The sequence below is a fragment of the Poromitra crassiceps genome (assembly GCF_964638095.1).
Source record: "Poromitra crassiceps genome assembly, chromosome: 1".
Lineage (NCBI taxonomy): Eukaryota > Metazoa > Chordata > Actinopteri > Beryciformes > Melamphaidae > Poromitra > Poromitra crassiceps.
This window is the reverse complement of record NC_139623.1, coordinates 36,828,229-36,849,620: the sequence shown is the minus strand read 5'-3', so window position 1 is coordinate 36,849,620 and position 21,392 is coordinate 36,828,229. Positions and strand designations below refer to the sequence as shown.

General features: G+C 43.6%; 1 protein-coding gene across 3 annotated transcripts in view; it reads right to left on the bottom strand.

Moving 5' to 3' along the window:
• LOC310782188 (focal adhesion kinase 1-like) overlaps positions 1 to 21,392 on the bottom strand; it is a gene marked incomplete at its 5' end in the record, with an annotated part of 170,277 nt that overhangs the window by 31,740 nt on the left and 117,145 nt on the right. For all 3 annotated transcript variants that reach the window (XM_083642875.1, XM_083642876.1, XM_083642874.1), the window contains 4 exons: positions 629 to 754; positions 3,206 to 3,394; positions 3,594 to 3,671; positions 17,822 to 17,933. In XM_083642875.1, coding sequence (XP_083499001.1) covers positions 629 to 754; positions 3,206 to 3,394; positions 3,594 to 3,671; positions 17,822 to 17,933 — 505 coding nt within the window. The remainder of the gene's footprint in view (positions 1 to 628; positions 755 to 3,205; positions 3,395 to 3,593; positions 3,672 to 17,821; positions 17,934 to 21,392) is intronic.

The window sequence follows — 21,392 nt, the reverse complement described above, 5'->3', positions numbered from 1 at the left end:
CTATTTCAGATGATGCACACTGCACTCCGCCTGCAGTAAGCCTCTAAATGTGTGAGGAAACGTTCCTTTCTATTTCTCTTTCTCTCCTCCAAGCAGGCCAGAACATGGTCTATTTATCCATCTTACGGCTTATTTGGGGATGAACCCGGTCTAAAATGTTGTTTCAACTGGTATTACAAAGGTCTTAAAAACATTAACGCTTACAGAACCCTGTGGTTTGTTTTCGCTTTCCCTCAGAAATAAAGTTTTGTGTGTGTGTCTGAGATCATTGTCAGATTTTGCTTAAAGTACTGTGATATCAAGTCTTGAACCCAGTATCACGAGTCGAACCAAACTGTTAGCTGAATGTATCATTATAGCCTTAGACCCCAAGTAGAAATGTGTAGTGTGCATGTTTTGCAATCAGTGTAGTATTTCCCCACAGTGTATGTGTGTGGGTTCACCATGTGCACGTGTGTGTGTGTGTGTGTGTGTGTGTATGTGTGTGGGTTCACCATGTGCACGTGTGTGTGTGTGTGTGTGTGTGTGTGTGTGTGTGTGTGTGTGTGCGCGTGGGTTCACCAGGTGCAAGTGTGTGTGTGTGTATGTGTGGTTTCACCATGTGCACATGTGTGTGTTTAGGTGTTACCAGCAGCCTCTCCTCCTGCTCCAGCCACCTCTGATCCTCTTCCATCTGCTGCTGCTGTATCATCAGCTGTTCCTCCATTAACAGGCACTGCTGGCCTACACACTGCTGCATGTCTACTGCCCTGTCCTACACACAGGCACACACACACGCACGCACACACGCACACACGCACACACACACACACACACACACGAGGACAGACATACAACACACCATGCACACCAACGCAGGGCCACACAGACATACACAGCAAACAAGTGCACACACAGAAACACACACAAGGAGGATATGAAGACAGACAGACACAGACACCAGACTGATGAGAGGCTGAGCTGACATGGTGGAGAGACATGCTGAACAGAATGGCTGTCAAAGGACTGCTGATTTCTGTCAGGCATCAATGCTTTGGTGCTCTTATGGACAAAGTCATCGACAGTATCATTAACATCACTGAGGCTCCTGACAGAATGCTTCGACAACAAATGCACTTCCAGCTGGTAGGCAGAGTTTTGTTTCATATTGCTAAGCAACAACATCTCATTCCAGCTAGTAAATCACTAGAGACTTGAATGAGATCCAACCTCTCAGTGTTGCAATAAGATGTTGTGACAGTTGATTTCTGAAAAAGATCATTTCTGGAAGAAGGAAAAAAAAGGCTAAATAAAAGTGTGTGTGTGGGGATGGCTGACATGGTGACTGCTTTGGATGCTAGCTAAAACATGAACAACCTGGTGTGTGTGTGTGTGTGGGGGGGGGGGGTGTGTGTGGCTGACATCAGAATCAGAATCAGAATCACTTTTATTGCCACAGTATGCAAGATACATAAGAGGAATTTGTCTTAGTGTCTGGATGCAGCGTAGCGGTTACATCAATATACAGGGATAAGAAGTAGGAAGATAACTAACGGCAATCGCAAGGTTGCAAGTGCAATCAAATCGAATCAAATCGAGTCAATATATACAATATGTACATGAGTGGTGAAGTGTTCTGTGGATGATAAATATGAATTTACGTTGGATTTACATGAAATTTACAGACTGAGTTAAATATACGTTAAATAGGCAGTGGATTTACATGAATTTACAGTCAGAGTTAGAAGTGCGCTTAATATATTGCGCTGAAGTCTGTTGATGTCTTTTTGAGTGGCAGCAGCATACCAGACGGTGATGGAGGAGGTGAGGATGGACTCAACGATGGAGGAGTATAAGTGCACCATCGTGGCCTTTGGCACATGGTGACTGCTTTGGATGCTAGCTAAAACATGAACAACCTGGTGTGTGTGTGTATGCAGGCCCGGCGCTAGGGGGGGGGGCCTGACCGGGGTGTGGCCCCCCCATTCCCCAAACTGCCCCCCCCCCCCCCCCCCATTAAATTTTTTTTGGCTAAAAACATTTTTCCGTTTTTCTGTTTTAAAGTTTAAAACGGAAAACGAAAACGTTAGTCAGATTATGCCTGACATTATTGTTGTCAAGTAGCAATGATTGAAGCTTGATGTGCTGAGCTCAATCAAGCTAATGTTATTAATTTGCACTGCTCTGGCTGTCATTATGCATTGATTAACTGAATGCTATTGCTAACTGTTACTTTGAACATCCATTTGCAATGATTCTGGCTGGATATTAACTATTGTAAATTTGTCACAATGAATGCAATTTGTGCACAATGTGTAAATACATTTTATATTGATTGTTTAGTCCTAATTATTTGTTAAGTCACAACACATTAGAGATGTGTGTAGTTCTTCATAGATTTAGCCTCTTCATTTTGCTCTCAAATGCACCAGGTTGACGAATTTTACTTTAAAATGTACAAAATCTTCTTTCGGGGGAGAATCCCCCCGGACCCCCCTTGAAGGTCCAAGGCCCATCCCATAGCCAGCTACTTTTCCTATCTGGCTGGCTACTCAGAAATGTGGGGCACCCCCTGATATACCTTATAGGGCTATTCAGATTAAGTTGTTCTACTCTCATATTTTGTCTTGTATATCGGTCACGGAAGCTTATAGTTTATCTGCCGTTATAACACTGCCGGTGCCGTGTGAGAAAGCTGCCTCAAAAGTATAGTTTACCCACGTTTTTTTTTTACCACTACAGCACTGGGGGGGGGGGGCATTCTTTGGGGTTGGGTAGCTTGGCCCCCCCAAGCTAGGGGCAGGCCCCCTCTGTAATTTGGGTCTGGAGCCGGGTCTGTGTGTATGTGGGGGGGATGGCTGACATGATGACTGCTTTGGATGCTAGCTAAAACATGAACAACCTGGCTTTGTCCATAACAAACCAACAGTATTGTATGGTGACAACATCCCATCCTGACTTACCTGTGTGTGTGTGTGTGTGTGTGTGTGTGTGTGTGTGTGTGTGTGTGTGTGTGTGTGTGTGTGTGTGTGTGCGCGCGCGTGCGCTAGCCTGGGTAAACCCATCCCCCACGTGACCTGCTCTCAGGCTTACCCTGCTCTCAGTCCCTAGGTGTAGTGACTGAGAGCAGGGTAAGCCTGAGAGCAGGTCACGTGGAGGCTGGGTTTACCCAGGCTACGCGTGTGCATGTGCGTTTGTGTGTGTAGGTGCGAGTTTGGTCTCCTACCTCCATTGCGGAGCCCCATAGTGCCATGTCCTGCCCGTGGGGTGGGGGGAGGAGCTGGGCGTGCGAGTGTGTGTGGACGTGGTGGCGTGGGTGTGTATGCGCATGGTGTGTGTCCAGCATGGCGGCCTGTGGGGGGTACAGGGCGCTGGGCACTGAGGGGAGGGTGTGGGGCCCCGGATATCCTGCCATCTGAGACAGAGACACACCGTTAGTCTGTTGTCAAGGCTTTTTTTCTCTGATGACTGTGTTGCAGACTGTTAACCACAACATATTTACAGGCCTGATACACTTAACAATGATGTTTTACATTCTAGATAGCTGAGACTCCTACCTGGCTGTACCAAATGCAATAGTAGGAGGAAACATAAGTAGATTCGAGTTTACATACCTGGTAGTGTCCAGGATGCTGGGGACTGGGGTAAAAACCTTCACTAGAGCGAGGACTGGGATAGCCTGGTCTACTAGGCTAGAGACAGAGAGACAGACACAGAGAGAGAGACAGAGATAGATAGATAGATAGATAGATAGATAGATAGATAGATAGATAGATAGATAGATAGATAGATAGATAGATAGGAGTGTGTGAGAGAGAGTGAGAGAGATACAATGATGAACAGGACAGATAGAGGTGGAGACAGAAAGAGAGAGAGGGACAAATTAAATGCTTGTTTATTATTTCTAACATAAGCTAAAAGTTAGAGGGTGGGACACCAGGCATTATGACAGTCAACACACAAACCCCCAGGAGCTGTTTGTGTGGCTGGGTTAGCTGTCAATCAAAACAGGGAGCAACATGGGCTGCAGTGACCAGCAAGCTGTTAGTTGAAAAACGTGTCCCTATGTTACAAACATCAACATCCATGGGTAAAAAAATAAGATCAAATAAAACATGTTCTAGTAGTGGATTGGTTTGTGGTTCTAGTCATGGACTTGGACTGACTGATTTGGCTAGATGTGAAGCTGGTGAAGAGGGTTGCATGTTCACCAAAGACCTCTCTTTCAAGCACTAGCATTTCCTCACTATTTGGGTAAAAATAAGAAGGAAAAAGTGCACTGCTGTCGACAATGCTGACAACTGGAAGTGTAAAAGATTACAAATTAAAGGAGAACTTCACCAAAAAACAATGCTGATTTATTATGCACATGATCTCACACAGATCCAGTTTTGCAGGCATTCATTTTGCCCCAGACGCCTGCGGCGCACACCTAGTCCTTGATTATCCCTAAAACCTTTTCATCGAGTGTGGATCAATCACAGCCGTTTTCAAAGGATTATAAATGACAACTTACCCTGTGCTGACCGGCTGGCTGGATATATTTTGCTGCAAGCTAGCGCTAAAGGTAGGTTAACAATAACAACACCGTCGATGTTTGTTGTTGTTCTGTATTCAGAGTTGGCAAAGTCGACATAATATTCTTTAAGAAAACAAGTCAGGTTCACCAAATCACAGCGAAGTTTGTTGCAGCGCAAGGCATATCACGCTAGTTTCCTGTCTGTCCCCTGACTCCCACCCAGGCATCTCTCTCGGGTAAAACGCTAGTTCGGTGCTGGTTTTCTTCCAAATATACGACTGATATTTTAAAGTATTTAGTATTATATTTTAGGGTCTGCTTTTTCCTGTCGCAGCTACTGTAGCATGAGACAGGAGTGTAAACATGCAGTTAAGCAACGTTAAACGTAATTGCTTCCTGATGCTGGCAGCTTGTCATCATTAGGGGATGGTAAAAAAAAACAAAAAAACAATAGCAATACCGTTCGTCGAGACGCTTATTGATACTCCGGTACTGGTCAATCAGGAACCGGTACCAATTTAGAACCGGTCTACGGTACCCATCCCTAGTAATAATTGCAGCTGTAACATTTCTAAAATAATTCAATGGTACTAATTGCCAAACAAAAAGCCAAAGCAGCCAGCACTGTATTTTTACTCGCAGCATTACTAGTGTTTATTTGCATATGGGGCGGGGAAGTGAGGTCTGATCACAAGAAGCATTCATGGGGCCACATTCTAATGCCAGGTGTGAACAGACGTATTTAGAGCTGGCCACTTGTGATCGGATCACCCAAGATGCATGTTAATACCAGGTCTGTCCAGGGCCTTAGTTTGACAGTTATTGAGAGTTGATTGGAGTTACAGTAAGTTGTGGACCAGTGATGTCATTCATCCACAAGTGACATCCACTGGTCCACAATGTAATCAACTCTCAATAACTGTCAAACTACATTAATGTGTGCAAAACAGTTTACAGTTTTGGGATATGTGTAAGATCATGTGCAAAAATAAATCAGCATTGATTTTCGTTGAAGTTCTCCTTGAAGCGAAACAGATGAGGTTTCTCCTTTCAAGGAGCCACAACTACTGTGTCCCCCAAGCTTCTGCTGAATGCTGCTGGCTAACAAAAGAGGAGCTTGGTGGATGGCAGAGGGCCTATTCTCTTCACCTGCTGAGTGCTGACAAGTCAAAACAGAAGTGCTTGGTGAACCCACAGCCTCATTTCTTCAGCTGCTTTGTTGAGATGAAGCTGCCGGAAGTTGAAAAACAGTCTCCCCTCTTGGACTGATGACATTTCTGAAGGAGGTAAACATCTAACATAGAGCACGGCAGTAGTGAAACCTCTACCTTCCACAGCCTCTCATAGTAGGTGTCTCTGGACCACACCTCCGACAGCAAGACAACACAAAGACAGACAGGGATACAGGGAGGGAGACGTACAATAAAGGAAGGAAGACAGTGAGGAAGGGAGGGAAGGAGGGAGAGAAGCAGACAAGACTGAGACAAAACTGAGGACGAAACAAAAAGCTGCTTCACACATTCAGACAGACAGCCAGTCAGACAGGCAGTCAGTCAGACAGACAGACAGGCAGGCAGTCAGACAGACATACAGACAGACAGACAGTCAGTCAGACAGACAGACAGACAGACAGACAGACAGACAGACAGACAGACAGACAGACAGGCAGACAGACAGACACAGACAGACATACAGGTAGTCAGACAGGCAGGCAGTCAGACAGACAGGCAGGCAGGCAGTCAGTCAGTCAGACAGACAGACAGACAGACAGGCAGTCCGTCAGACAGTCAGTCAGTCAGTCAGACAGACAGACAGACAGACAGGCAGGCAGTCAGACAGACATACATACAGACAGACAGTCAGTCAGTCAGACAGACAGACAGACAGACAGACACAGACAGACATACAGGTAGTCAGACAGGCAGGCAGTCAGACAGACAGACAGGCAGGCAGGCAGGCAGTCAGTCAGACAGACAGACAGACAGGCAGTCCGTCAGACAGTCAGTCAGTCAGTCAGACAGACAGATAGACAGTCAGTCAGTCAGACAGACAGACAGACAGACAGACAGACAGACAGACAGACAGACTGGGAAACATACAGCATGTTGGACATGCTGACACATGGAAGGAGGTGCCACTATTGGAAAAAGCTAATTATAGGAGCTTCAATCTGCCTCAAACAGATTCACAGCACTGCAGCGGCCAAATCCAGCCGCAATGAGAACATTTTCTCTGGGAATGCCCAGGTTAAAAATAGCAAGATAGGGAGAACACACTGCGAGAATGGTGTCATGATGACACCATTCTCACAGTCTCTCACATTCTCTCTCAATAATATGATGGTAACGACCTGATATTATTGTAAGAAAGAGTCCACACTAGAGATTGATATTATTGTAAGAAAGAGTCCACACTAGAGATTGATATTATTGTAAGAAAGAGTCCACACTAGAGATTGATATTATTGTAAGAAAGAGTCCACACTAGAGATTGATATTATTGTAAGAAAGAGTCCACACTAGAGATTGATATTATTGTAAGAAAGAGTCCACACTAGAGATTGATATTATTGTAAGAAAGAGTCCACACTAGAGATTGATATTATTGTAAGAAAGAGTCCACACTAGAGATTGATATTATTGTAAGAAAGAGTCCACACTAGAGATTGATATTATTGTAAGAAAGAGTCCACACTAGAGATTGATATTATTGTAAGAAAGAGTCCACACTAGAGATTGATATTATTGTAAGAAAGAGTCCACACTAGAGATTGATATTACTGTAAGAAAGAGTCCACACTAGAGATTGATATTATTGTAAGAAAGAGTCCACACTAGAGATTGATATTATTGTAAGAAAGAGTCCACACTAGAGATTGATATTATTGTAAGAAAGAGTCCACACTAGAGATTGATATTATTGTAAGAAAGAGTCCACACTAGAGATTGATATTATTGTAAGAAAGAGTCCACACTAGAGATTGATATTATTGTAAGAAAGAGTCCACACTAGAGATTGATATTATTGTAAGAAAGAGTCCACACTAGAGATTGATATTATTGTAAGAAAGAGTCCACACTAGAGATTGATATTATTGTAAGAAAGAGTCCACACTAGAGATTGATATTATTGTAAGAAAGAGTCCACACTAGAGATTGATATTATTGTAAGAAAGAGTCCACACTAGAGATTGATATTATTGTAAGAAAGAGTCCACACTAGAGATTGATATATTATTGTAAGAAAGAGTCCACACTAGAGATTGATATTATTGTAAGAAAGAGTCCACACTAGAGATTGATATTATTGTAAGAAAGAGTCCACACTAGAGATTGATATTATTGTAAGAAAGAGTCCGCAATTGTAAGATAGAGTGTCAGCATGACTCGGGCTGATAGTCTGGGACATGTTGTCCACCGCAAATTAGTGCATTCATATTTCACTAACCAAATGAGAACGTTAGAGTAACGTTCGTTAGGTTCAGACTGTTAATGTTTATCTGTGGTGAGAGCTTCATCATCATGCATTGTAATTCACCATTATCCTGCCTCGCAACTCGCTAGTACTTAATTGCTGTTATTTTAATGTGTAGCCTATGCAGTGCCGCCAATTATGGAAAACGAAATGTCAAATGGTGTAATTTATCACGGAGATCGCATTGCGGACGCAAAACAACGATGCGCCACGGTGCCAAGTTGCAATCCGTGCCAACTGCTATTTTATGGAGGACTTTACACTTACAGTAATAAGGGGTAGGTGTACGATTTAAGTTCTAACGCCTACGTTGTAACTATTTCACTTGGTGCAACCCAACTCCGGACTTTAGTGAGACTTTACGCTCAAACTAGGTTACGTTTCAATTTAGGCACAGCTGGTGCAACCCACTGCAGGAGCAGAAGGGACCAAGTAATGGCTCATTTCCACCACATATAACAGCACAGTACAGCTCTACTTGACCTGGTCTTACTCTTACTCTACTTGATATAGACTCTGTTTCCATAGCAAGTTTACTTGCCTCCGCCCACACCTGGTCGCCATAGCGACCGCATATCTGCCCTCCGTCCATAGCCAAAGTAGGCTATAACGTATAACGTTAAAATTAAATCCATACACTTTTAAACTGGAATACTGGTGCCTCTAAATGACCTACAGTGTACATGGCATGGGTAAATAGGGCTGGGCGATAGGGGTGGGGGAAAAAATCGATACACCACAGTATCGCGATATTTTGCCTGACGATATTGTATCGATATTTGGACGCCAAGTATCGATATTGCAAAAAAAAAAAAAAAAATTTGCAGGCCATGCCAGGCCACCGGGCTACTATAAACTTTAGTTCCAAGGCCAGCAGTAAACAAACGGTAGCATATTTTCATTTTGTTTTAACAGTAACAGTTTTGTCATAACAGTAATTTACAAATTCCCCAGTTACTGAATGGGCTGCACAAGATGTTTTGTGTAAGTGAAGTGAAGTTGCAAAAACTACATAAGTACAGTAGTCCACACACACATCCAGTTAAGGTGGACTGTAAGTAGACTGTAACAAACAGTTCAGTTTGTCAGGTGCATGCAACTATGACATGACTTTATGAAAGTTGTTGGTCTGTCTACTTGACAATGTTGCTGTAATAAAATGGTTGAAGTCAGATGTACAGACTGAAAAATTGTTCTTATATAAACCAGATGTTGACAAAGTTTTCCTTTGGGGACATCATTTGCAGTTGAAAAAGTAAGAAATCGCAATATATCGAAATATCGCAATATTCAATATATCGCAATATCGCAATATCGAAAATATCGCAGTATCGCAATACTATCGTATCGTGAGTCAAGTATCGTTTCAGTATCGTATCGTGGGCATCTGGTGATTCCCACCCCTACTGGGCGATATGACGATATATTTCGTCTGGACGATAGAAAATGTATTTCGTATGATATGATGCTCTATCGTTTATATCGTTGTGTTGCAAATCACACTCTTTACGGCAATATTGTCCGTCATTTGGATGACGCTGTGCTTTCTTTTTTACTCACGTCCACAGTCCACACACGCACCAGACTGTGTCAACAAGCCCGTTGCGTCCCTTTATAAGTGGCACAAATCAGCCGTGAGTAGGCTAAAGAGCAGGGTTACAGATGTTACCTCCATTCCGTCCGCCTAGTCTACCCAGGCATTTGCACTGTGTTAAGTCCGCGTTTGATCCATATTTGCATGTGTCCTAACGTTAAACCTGGCAAAACATCTCCTCTCATCATCCCAAGGAAATCCCTTGAGGGCTGACAACAAAACGTCTATCGTTAGCTTTAGCTTTTAGCTTTCCCTGTGTGAGTTGTGTTGGTTAACGTTGTTCTTCTTCTTCTACCGTTTTATTCTTCTTCTACTGAACATGTAGGTATTTTGACGTTGACTAAAGAAATACTGCCGCCTAGTGTCAGCTTTTAGATATGATTCCAAATTAGTGCTTAAATCAAACACATCAAATGCTAGTGTCCTCTTTGAAAATCGAACTGGTGGCGTGGTTCAGTTTGTGTTTCATTCTACTGCCCTGCAACTAATTATTATTATTTGTGTTGTAAAGAATAGCCATGCTTATCTGTATTCTGAATGCATGTATCCTTTGTGAGGTTTGACAACATTTTAACTGGTTCAACTGCTACATAAATAAATGGCCATGTGGTCATTTTATATAAACTATAAATAGAATTTACAGAAAATATGCTATATCGTGATATATATCGGTATCGGGATATGAAATGACTTATATCGGGATATGAGATTTTGGTCATATCGCCCAGCCCTATGGGCAAATGTGACAATCGGCCAGGAGAATGGATATCTTTGTTGTTACTCAAACTCACATGCATGCGCTGCGCGGGGGTTACGCTACAGGGAGAAGGGAAGCCACTTCCCCGGCGGCAACTCACCAGACTTCGCTAAACCCCCGCCTCCGGCCTAGCAGAGCCGACGTAGCACACAAAGGGCTTCCCGAGGAGCAGACTTTTTCTCTCTCAAAACAATTGAAAAGCACCGTCATGTTAAAGCTGAGCAAGGAGATCGATTTTATTTCACCAGAGCCGAAGGCAGCAACACAAAAGACTGATGGAAATAACAGAAGAGAAGGTAAGCCCCACTAAACTGGTATCCAGCATTGACAGTAGATACAGTAGACACGATTCTGCCTGACCAATCAGTCGTCTGCAGTGTATGGTACCGGGTCCACAGCACTGGAACCTCAACAAAGCAGGGACCAAAACTAGCACGACTCAACCCCGACTCAACCCGGGCTGTCCAGGTTTTTGATCGGTGGAATGAGACAAAAAAGCGAGACGAGCTGAGCTGGGCGGCGCCGCGCTGATACCAGCGGTGGAAATGGGCCATAAGTGTCTTTTGCTCAATGACACTCGTGACAGGAATGGATTGTGCCTTTGGCAGGGATCAAAGCTGTGAGCTTTCCTCCAGCTGAGGGCCAAACAGCAAACTGCCAATGTAAGCCTTGACCTCTTCAGCTACATTGGATTTCTGTCAACTTTTAATCACCGTTGTTGCACTGGTGCCATGAGTAGCTGTGGTTGTCATAGTAGTGATTTTCAGAGAAAGCATTCACTTTCAAGCATGCAACACTTGAGCTTTCACAGCCTTGACAATCATCATTATTTGGGTAATGGGGAAACGCGGGAAGACGTAGGGAGCTGTTAGAGCTCAGGGGGATGAGGGAACTTTCACACCCCAAAACGGGGTCACAACAAGCTTATATGGACCGCTACAGACCAGCACACAACAGCTAGGTCAAGCTGACAGAAAGCAGCTAGGTCAAGGTGCCAGAAAGCAGCTAGGTCAAGCAGACAGAAAGCAGCTAGGTCAAGGTGCCAAAAAGCAGCTAGGTCAAGCAGACAGAAAGCAGCTAGGTCAAGGTGCCAAAAAGCAGCTAGGTCAAGGTGCCAAAAAGCAGCTAGGTCAAGGTGACAGAAAGCAGCTAGGTCAAGGTGACAGAAAGCAGTTCAGCAGTGAATTAGCCTCCAACCGTCTGCAGTGGGGCTACAGTCTTTAGTTAGCTCGATACATATACATATACATATATATATATATATATATATAGTAACCATGATGTAGAACTACGCTCCATACATTCTTATTAACTAATTGCAATGCATCCCCATGGCGTTATATTGTAATACTAGCAAAGCGCGCGATTTCACACGCTACGCTGTCACACATCACTGATACACACACACACACAACTTCAACTTTATTATGTAGATTCTACATAAGAAGATACTAGGGGTGTCACGATACGATACACGATATTGGGTTCACGATAACGATACGATACGATATTTTGACAATATGTTTTTGCGATCGATTTGTAAGTTGAGGGGGCATCCTCCACGCTAATTTGAGTAATTTCACCATCCTCATCCTCCGTGTCTGTAACGTCCCTCGTCTGTTCAAACAAAGCAATGAAAAGGAGAGCGAGCATGCAATCAGATGCAGATCAGTGCCACCATGTTCAGCTTCTTTTTCTCGCGATATGAGATTTCATCTCAACGATACATATTGTCACGTTTTGATATCGCAATATATTGTGGGACGATATATTGTGACATCCCTAGAAGATACTGTATTATAATGCAAGCTGCTGGTCAGCTTTGCTTTTGAGTTGGGACCAGAGCTGGAGAGTGGAAAAGTTCTTACATTTACAGCAGCATTAGTTCTGCTTTTTGTGTCCCAGCTAGCATAAATAGTGGATTTGAAATCTTTTTTGATATCATTCGAGTTAAAAGTGACATTTAAAAGCTATATTTAATGTATGAATATCTTGAACATAGCATCTTCTTCACCTAGATTAACGCTTAAGGCAAGTATGGTGTATTTTATGGAAGGTGTAAAGCCTATGTTTATGTACAATCATAAGTGTTCTGATGATCCTTGTTATTGTATATGACATATAAAATAAAAAAACTGATCACAAAAAAGTGACATTTAAAAGCTGACTGCAAGACTTTTCATCGACATGACATAAATTCCATGTGTGTTATATGGGTAAGACTGTAAGCCCAGTGGAATTGGGAGTTATCATAGGCATCTTCAGCAGGCTGGAAATAGAGTGCAAAAACCAGAGGACACTTCCACACTATGCCAGACACCCAGGCAAACACACACATAACTGTAACTGTAAACGCTCAATCAAGACAGAGGTCATCTCAACAGTGTGTCCTACAAAGACACACAGCATGCTAGCAGGACAGGCATAAACACACTGACTGCAGAGTCACTGTTGTTGGCAAGCACTGTATCGAAATCACTGCACTCAGTTATTGTTAATGAATGAATGATAGATTGAGTTTAGTCGTGCTTTGGACATTAAGGCCATATATCTAAAAATGTTGCAAAATGTTGTGTGTAGCAATTCAGAATTTACTTCCTAAAAATAAACTTGGATGCCATGCAATAGCAGCCAAAATTATTTCTAGCTATATATATATATATATATATATATATATATATTATTTTTTTTGGTCAAAATGTGGCTGATAAAGCGCATTGTTGTAAATTAACTGCCAAGTTACACCCTTTTTTTGTGTATTGGAACGTTTTCAAGCGGCAGATTGAATAACGCTGCATATTTAACTTTGGTCATCGTGTGGTGCTGGTGAGCACCGAACAACATGGATGCTACATAACAGTGCAAGTTAGAGGTCTTCGGGTATGCCTGACCCCCCGAATACCCGAGGATCCGACCCGGACCCGGCCGGGTCTGGGTCCATTCAAAAGAAGTGACTCTGGGTCTGGGTCAGTTCCGGTAGCGATTGTCACGGGTCTCGGGGCTCTGACAGTGAAATGCCGGGTCCAATAAGACCCGAGTGGACCCAGCGAGTGGCTGTCAGAGCACTTTTTTTCGTTGCAGAGAGGTAATCCTCTTGCTGGTTCCTCTCGCTATGGATTTAATTGAAGATGACTGTTTCCCGTACTTGTTTGGATTATTATTTGATGATCGCATGGTGAGTACACAAGTCACAACATGTATGTGATTGTTTCTAGCGCTGTTGTGTGTGTTTTTGGGCGAAGGAACGGCGGTAGCATAGATGCAGCATCAACCAGGGGAGAATGCTATAACGTTAGTTAATAAAGATGCACAAAGTTTCATTTGATATACAACTTGTAGCAGTTAACAAGCAACTTTGACGTCGACACCACTAGTCTCTGCCTCTGTATTTCTCGGATCTGAACGGGGCAGGTGTCATGTCGAGTTTTGCAACCCCACCGAGAATTGCATCCCCACCTTCCGGGAGCATATTGTAATGATTTATACGGAAACTTAACTGTTTAAAAATTATATCATTGTCTGGGTATACGTGATCTCCAAGCCAGGGGGTCTGTCCTGGCACATGGAGACCGACTTTGATGCATTAGATCCGCGTGGAGGTGACTTCCATGCTTGGGGCTCTCTTCTGGCTCATGGAAGCCGATTTTGGTGCTTAAAATCCGGGTACAGAGGACCTCGAGACCTGGGGATCTCTCCTGGCTTTATGGAGGGGGGTGCAAGTCTCGGCAGTTTGTACCTGCCGAGATTTGCATCCCTGTGTTTAAGTTAAAACAGCCCCAAAATATGGTGGGGGTGCAATTCTCGGCGGGGGTGCAAAACTCGGCATGACACCGGGTCTCAGATTTCTAAAATTAGACGGGTCCACTCCGGGTCCAGGTCCGACATTTATCGGTTCTGAACGGGGCCGGGTCTCAGATTTCTAATAATAGACGGGTCCATTACGGGTTCGGGCAAAAATTCCCCGGGTCCATTAGGGTCCGGGTCCGTGATTTTGGACCCGTGAAGACCTCTAGTGCAAGTGTATCTGTGGGTGGAATTGTCCTTTAAATGTTAATCAAAAACATTCCACACCGCTGAATTTTGCAACGTTTTTGATACACACACACACACGGGTTTGGTTAGGTAGCAACTACTGTATTTGGTGCAATTCTAAACCACCTGCCTTGATGGGTCTGGACAGGAGATGAGTGGGTCTGTCTATGTGGGGGAGTGGGAGGGGTGTTTGGTTGGGTGTTCGGCTGGGTGAATGTGGGTTAGTGGGGGAGGGGGTACTGGGAGGGAGAGGGAGGACTCTGTGTGGAAGAGTGAGGGGGACGGGACAGACCCGGGGGGGTCTCACACATAGTTGCACAGTAGGGAGCCTGGGCTGGGGTGGGGTGCAGGGTTGAGGGTGGCCGGTGGGGCTATAGCTGGTAAAGGGCAGGTCCTGAAGGTTAGAATTGGACTTGGGATGGAAGTTTAAATGGGTTTGGCGACAGGCGTTACAGCAGGGCTGAACGTTTGGGTTAGGGCTAGATGGGGAAAAGAGTGAGGAGAGGTGCGTAGGCTGGGAGTAGGAGTTTGACTTGGTGTGGGGCAAATGGAGAGGGTGGTGGTAAGTAGGGGGGTTTGACTTGAGAATGCAGTCGTCATGGGCTTTTGGTTGGATATTTGACTTGGAGTGACAGTCACCATTCGGCTGGAGGAGGGAGGAGGCATAGTAATTGTAGTAACTGGCGGATGCAAGGGGAGGTGCTTGAGGATTTAGAGGGGACGCCACGGGAGGGTTGAGAGGAGCAGGGTGAGGAGCGCAAGCAGAGGAGAGGGGATGGAGATGGGTGTAGATTTGCGGAGAAGAGGATGTGGGGACAGCAAGGAGAGAGGAGGAGCAGTGAGGGGAAGCGTGAGGGTGTCCGAGGCAGAGGGAAAGCTGTGAGGCAAAGCGCTGGTTTGGATGGTGATGATGGTGAGGAGGAGCAGACAGACAATCCAGAGTGAAGCCAGGCTGCAGGGAGGGACGACGGCTAGGCTGCAAACACACAGACAGACAGGTGGGGTAGAAGCAAAGCAGCATCAGAGAGGCAAAGACAAGTAGTAGACAGACAGGTGAGAGAGACGGGATGAGACAAAGCACAGACAGCTATGGATGGAGAAGACAAAACCATAGACGGGTTTCTGTGCAACGTCATCTCATAAATGCGCACGCATCACCGGGGTAGAAAGCCGCTCCACACCATAGACTGTATGCTCCACACCATAGACTGTATGCTCCACACCATAGACTGTATGCTCCACACCATAGACTGTATGCTCCACACACTCATTTGAGTCGACTGCCGCCTCGCCTGGAAAGCAGACGAGAGCAGCCGAGCGCAGTCAGGCGAGGCGTCAACAAGTCGAACACCCCCGACGGCACACTCACTGCTGCTTTTCTTCTTCTACAGTTTTGTTTAACAGCGGTTTGTAAACAAATTAAAACATGCATTAGCACCACCCACACTCACTGCTCAAATGACCCAGCCCTTCAGATTACTTATTTTATTGTTAATGTAGACATTACAGGTGGTATTTATGTAAAATGTAGAGTGACAGCTTGGAATAGATATAAAATTTAAGTTTCTACACTTCGCTGTGGGTTTGTGATGCACCTGTGTTGAACCAATGGGCAATCAGCTCGATGCGTTTCTCGTCATCCTCTGTCCCTGCACGCACCCACTAATGTTTGTATACAAGAAACCCGTCTATACAATGAGAACTTAAAGGAACACTCCGCCCATTTTCAACAAGCTTTGTATCATTAGAACATCAGTAGTATATCAGAAAACTGTAAACGGTTTTGAAGTCTGTCATTTAATTTGACAGTTATTGAGTGTTAAAGTGTGGACCACTGACATCACTGGTCCACACTAACTCAAATTAATAACTCATTAACTAAAATCAAATCTCAATAACTGTCAAACTAGATGAATGATGAATAGTTTGACAGTTATTGAGAGTTGATTTGAGTTAATGAGTTATTAATTTGAGTTAGTGTGGACCAGTGATGTCAGTGGTCCACACTTTAACACTCAATAACTGTCAAATGAAATGACAGACTTCAAAACCGTTTACAGTTTTCTGATATACTACTGATGTTCTAATGATACAAAGCTGGTTGAAAATGGGCGGAGTGTTCCTTTAAGGGTATAGAACCTTTTTAACCTTCCAACCACCTGGCTTGGCTTTTACTTCTTGGAACAACATTTTAGCTCCTCATGTTGTCATGGAAATAACACAAATCTAGCTCAGGCCTCAAAAACGCCTCTAAATCCCTGGGCTACTGTTGAAGATATATGGCTTTGGCTGTAACTAAAAGAAGCAGTTAACAGATGTTAACAGCAGGGGGCATGGTTGTAGCAAGCAAGGACGATTGAGCCAGCAGCTGGGGCAACACGCTGCGAGGTGGGGTGGGGTGGTTGTAGTGGAGGTGGGGGTATGGTGCACTGGGTGTGTCAACTTATGCTGAGGGAAATTTGAGGAAGAATGGCATTTTTCTTCTCAAAGTAAATTATTCAATATGGAGCAGTTTACATTTTATGGAAATTGTGAAACAGAAAAACACACACACACACACACACACACACACACACACACACACACACACACACACACAAAAACATTACATTTGTTATAAGGTTATTGCTGTAGAAATACAGTATGTCGCAATCGTTACAAACACCATTATACAAGATTGTCTTCATTGTAATGGGTGATAGAAAGATAGAATCAGATATAAGCATGTAAAATGCACGAGAACACTTTTACCCTAACATGATTATCACATTATGTCACAAAATACTAGGGATGCACCGATCCACATTTTTTCACTTCCGATCCAATTCCGATACCTGAATTTGGATATCTGCCGATACCGATATTATGCCGATATACCAATATCTTTCTTGAATATACAGTATAGGCAAAGATTTGGCCAATTAAAGATTGTTTTTTTAAATATACCTTGCAAAAAGCAGACAAAATTAAGAAAATATACAAGGCAAAGAAGGATACTATTATACATAGGCAAATTACGGCCCGCGCTAGATAAAAAAAAAAAAAAACCCCGATTCCGATCCGATCCCTGAATTAGTGCCAATATCGGCACCCGATACTGATATTGGATCGGATTGGCCCCATCCCTACAAAATACAGCGGGAAATGTCCATGAAAGCCTATGAAAATAACTGGGTGGTAATAGATGTGGCACATCCTGCAGTGATGACTACATGACAGTCATCCCTACATGATAAGGGTCTCACAGTGAGCAGATTGTGCATGATTTTAAAAACACACAGATGAAGGCCGACATAATGTGTTGTTAACGAGGATGACCTCTTTATGACTGCACCTGTTGCTTATACACTCTTGCACAAAGACGCACACACAGAGAGACCAGCAGAGACAACAAAGACAACCACCCACCCACACACACACACACACACACACACACACACACACAGGCTGTGCATTAGTTTCTTACTTTAGGTGGTGCTTCATCAGAACCTCCAGAGTCCCAGGAAACTGTGACCTGCCTCCTCATCTCCATCCTGCTCCTCTCCTTCTGCTGGAGCTTCTCCTCTTCTAGTATAGTGCTACAAACAAAGACACACACCATATAATCCCATATAGGGTAACAGAGGGACATTTGTATTTTGTTTATAGTGCTGGAAAGAAACAGGAGAGATTATCGCTGAAAAGGACAAATGTAGATTTGGGTCACTGCCATTCTGCAATATGGACTGAGGTTGTGGCACAATATTGTTCTGGGTGTTGTTGGGCCAGTCATGAAGTGGGTGATGACTGAGATGAGATGGTCCAGCTAACTGAATGAAACCGCTGCCTATCCTTTTGGAATCAATGTTTCTATAATAAATAATACATCAACTCTGGGTGTACTGATAGTAGGACAGGTAGGAAAGCTCCAATAGAGTGTGGCTTGTCATGAAAACTGGATGAAACAGTTATAACATATATTATAAAGACAATATCTTCTCCTCTAGGAAGGTACTGGATGAAACAGTTATAACATATAAAGACTATATCTTCTCCTCTAGGAAGGTACTGGATGAAACAGTTATAACATATAAAGACAATATCTTCTCCTCTAGGAAGGTACTGGATGAAACAGTTATAACATATAAAGACAATATCTTCTCCTCTAGGAAGGTACTGGATGAAACGGTTATAACATATAAAGACAATATCTTCTCCTCTAGGAAGGTCCTGGATGAAACAGTTATAACATATTATAAAGACAATATCTTAATAATAATAAATCAAATTTATATAGCGCCTTTCTAGAAACCCAAGGTCGCTTTACAAGTCAGGAATGGGGGGTAGGGAAAAGTAGGGAGGGGGGGAGGACCCGTAGGTAGAGGAAAATAAATAAATAAACCTATCTAACTAATGGGGAGAAGCCTGGCTGAAAAGATGCGTCTTGAGAGCTGTTTTGAAAATGGCCAGTGTTGGAGCATTGCGGATCTCGGGGGGGAGAGAGTTCCAGAGGGTTGGAGACGCCACACTAAAGGCTCTGTCGCCGAAGGTCCGCAACCTGGTGCGGGGGATGGAGAGGAGACCCACATCAGCAGATCTTAGGGCCCGGGATGGAGAGTACTGGTGGAGGAGGTCAGACAAATATTGGGGGGCGAGGGCATGGAGGGACTTGTATGTGAGGAGGAGGAGTTTGAAGGAGATGCGGAACTTGACTGGGAGCCAGTGGAGGCAGTAAAGACAATATCTTCTCCTCTAGGAAGGTACTAGATGAAACAGTTATAACATATAAAGACAATATCTTCTCCTCTAGGAAGGTACTAGATGAAACAGGCAGAAAGAGACAAATACCTGAAGCCCTTCACTAGTGTAGAGAATGTGAGACGGGTTTAACATTCGCTATTTTTACCAACCGATCTCATCCATACATACACACACACACACACACACACACACACACACACACACACACACACACACACACACACACACACACACACACATCCCCTTCCCCACACACCCCCCCCCCACACACACACACACACACACACACTCTCTCTGCCTGTCAGAAACATTCTTACTACTGTAAGCAGATGCACACATACAGAGAGATGTCTGAACAGAGCATCCAAACCAAAACTAACATGGGCCAAAGCAAAACAGATAGCGTCAGTCTCATACACAAACACAATGTCACAACGTAGCAATCTAACATCTACAAACGTGTCAGACTGCAACAGTCAGACATGGTAATGTCTCAGTCCAGTATTTCCCAAGAGTCAGGACAACCAAATAATCCCCAGTATAATATTCAGCAATCCAATCCCAACCAGTTAGTAAGAATGATTCCAGACAGTATCAACAGTTTTGGCTTTAACTGCTTGACAACCAAATTTCCACCCATATTCATATAACCAATATCCTGTAGCGCTGGGATGGTCAGCTGGTTTGATTTTTATATTGACTCACCTTTAGTGAAACATGGATTCCACATCAAAAGGTACTGAATAGCCTGTCAACTTTTAAATCATTTTTTGTCAGCTTTAACCAATCAATTAATTGCATAAAAAAGCACTCTTTACATTGCCGTCTTAATATTTAGGCTTTAAGAGACTAATTCTAGCCAAGTGTCTCAATACTTAACACATTTGATTGTATATTCACTATAACTATCCACACCATACTACAAGCTAATATTGCTCAACAACAAAACTGAAACAGTTGAAGGCTTAGCAAAGTTCCACGGTACTCCCATCCCAGCATTTGTTAGGTCTGATGTAGCCACAGAGAAATGTGTTGTATTAATTCACTAAAATGACCCAAACTGACCTGTTCTCTGGGAAAACTGCTCCAAAACCAAAACCACAGTCCTAAAGGAAGGGTCCAGAATGAGCTGATGCTGGTGGAGAGCTCAAGGTCCCACAAAGCAGAATACAATCTGTACTGCTGAACAATCTGTCACACAAGCATAGGCACGCACGCACGCACGTGCACGCACGCACCCGCGCACGCGCACACACGCACACACACACACACACTCTCTTTCTCTGTCTCCACAGGCGTACATGCTATTTCTAGCAACACCAGTGCCCTCCTGCTCTGTTCTCTCCTGCTGTGTGTGTGTGTGTGTGTCTGCCCACCTGTCCTAGTCAGTCTCCTGTCAGGTTTAGTCTGTCCTACAACACACACACTCTCACACACACTCTCACACACACACACACACACACACACACACACACACACACACACACACACACAATTGTACAGCAAAATCAGCAGGTACTAAAATAATAAGAGTCCCATTGCAGAACAACGCTGTGAAAATAGTCTCAAAATCATACAAAACAATGATGAATTGTAGTTATCATACCTAGCATCATGTTTCATCACATCTGGATGTGTTTATTTGGTGACCACACCCAACGTGTTTGTTTGCATGCTTGTTTGAAACTTATGCAATCAAGATTTACAGTACACGAATCATCTTCAATGTCACCTTCATTTCAACTATGGCTATAATTCATTGCCATAATCCCTTTCTAGTCGGATGTCTTGATGAGATTTCTGATGAAACACATGCTGGACATGCATGCGTTTGTCCAGTCTTCTCACAGTTATACAGAAAAGTGAAATGTGCAGAAACCCATATGTTGTGTTGATCTTATCAGTGGAACAAACAGGAAAAATACACCAAATGTAAGTTAATTTAAATTAAAGTGGATGCCTGAAAATAAGTCCTAAAAGCATTACTGCATTCAGCTTTTTTATATGATAGTTGCATCCTAAATTTGTATTGCTGGCCTTTTTATAAGGCAGGGCACAAACAGATTCTAACACAACCAATCGTGAATAATGGTATTACAGTACATTGGCTTTTTTCAGAGAACTGGACTCCATAATTCTCTCCTACATCTGGAATTATAAGAATCACAGAATTTCGAAAATCCATTTGCAAAAGCCCAAGTCTGAGGGAGGGCTGGCCTGACCAATCTTTAGGCACTACTACTGGGCTACCAATGTTAGGGCTTTAATGTTTTGGCGGCAAGGGACCCATGACAATT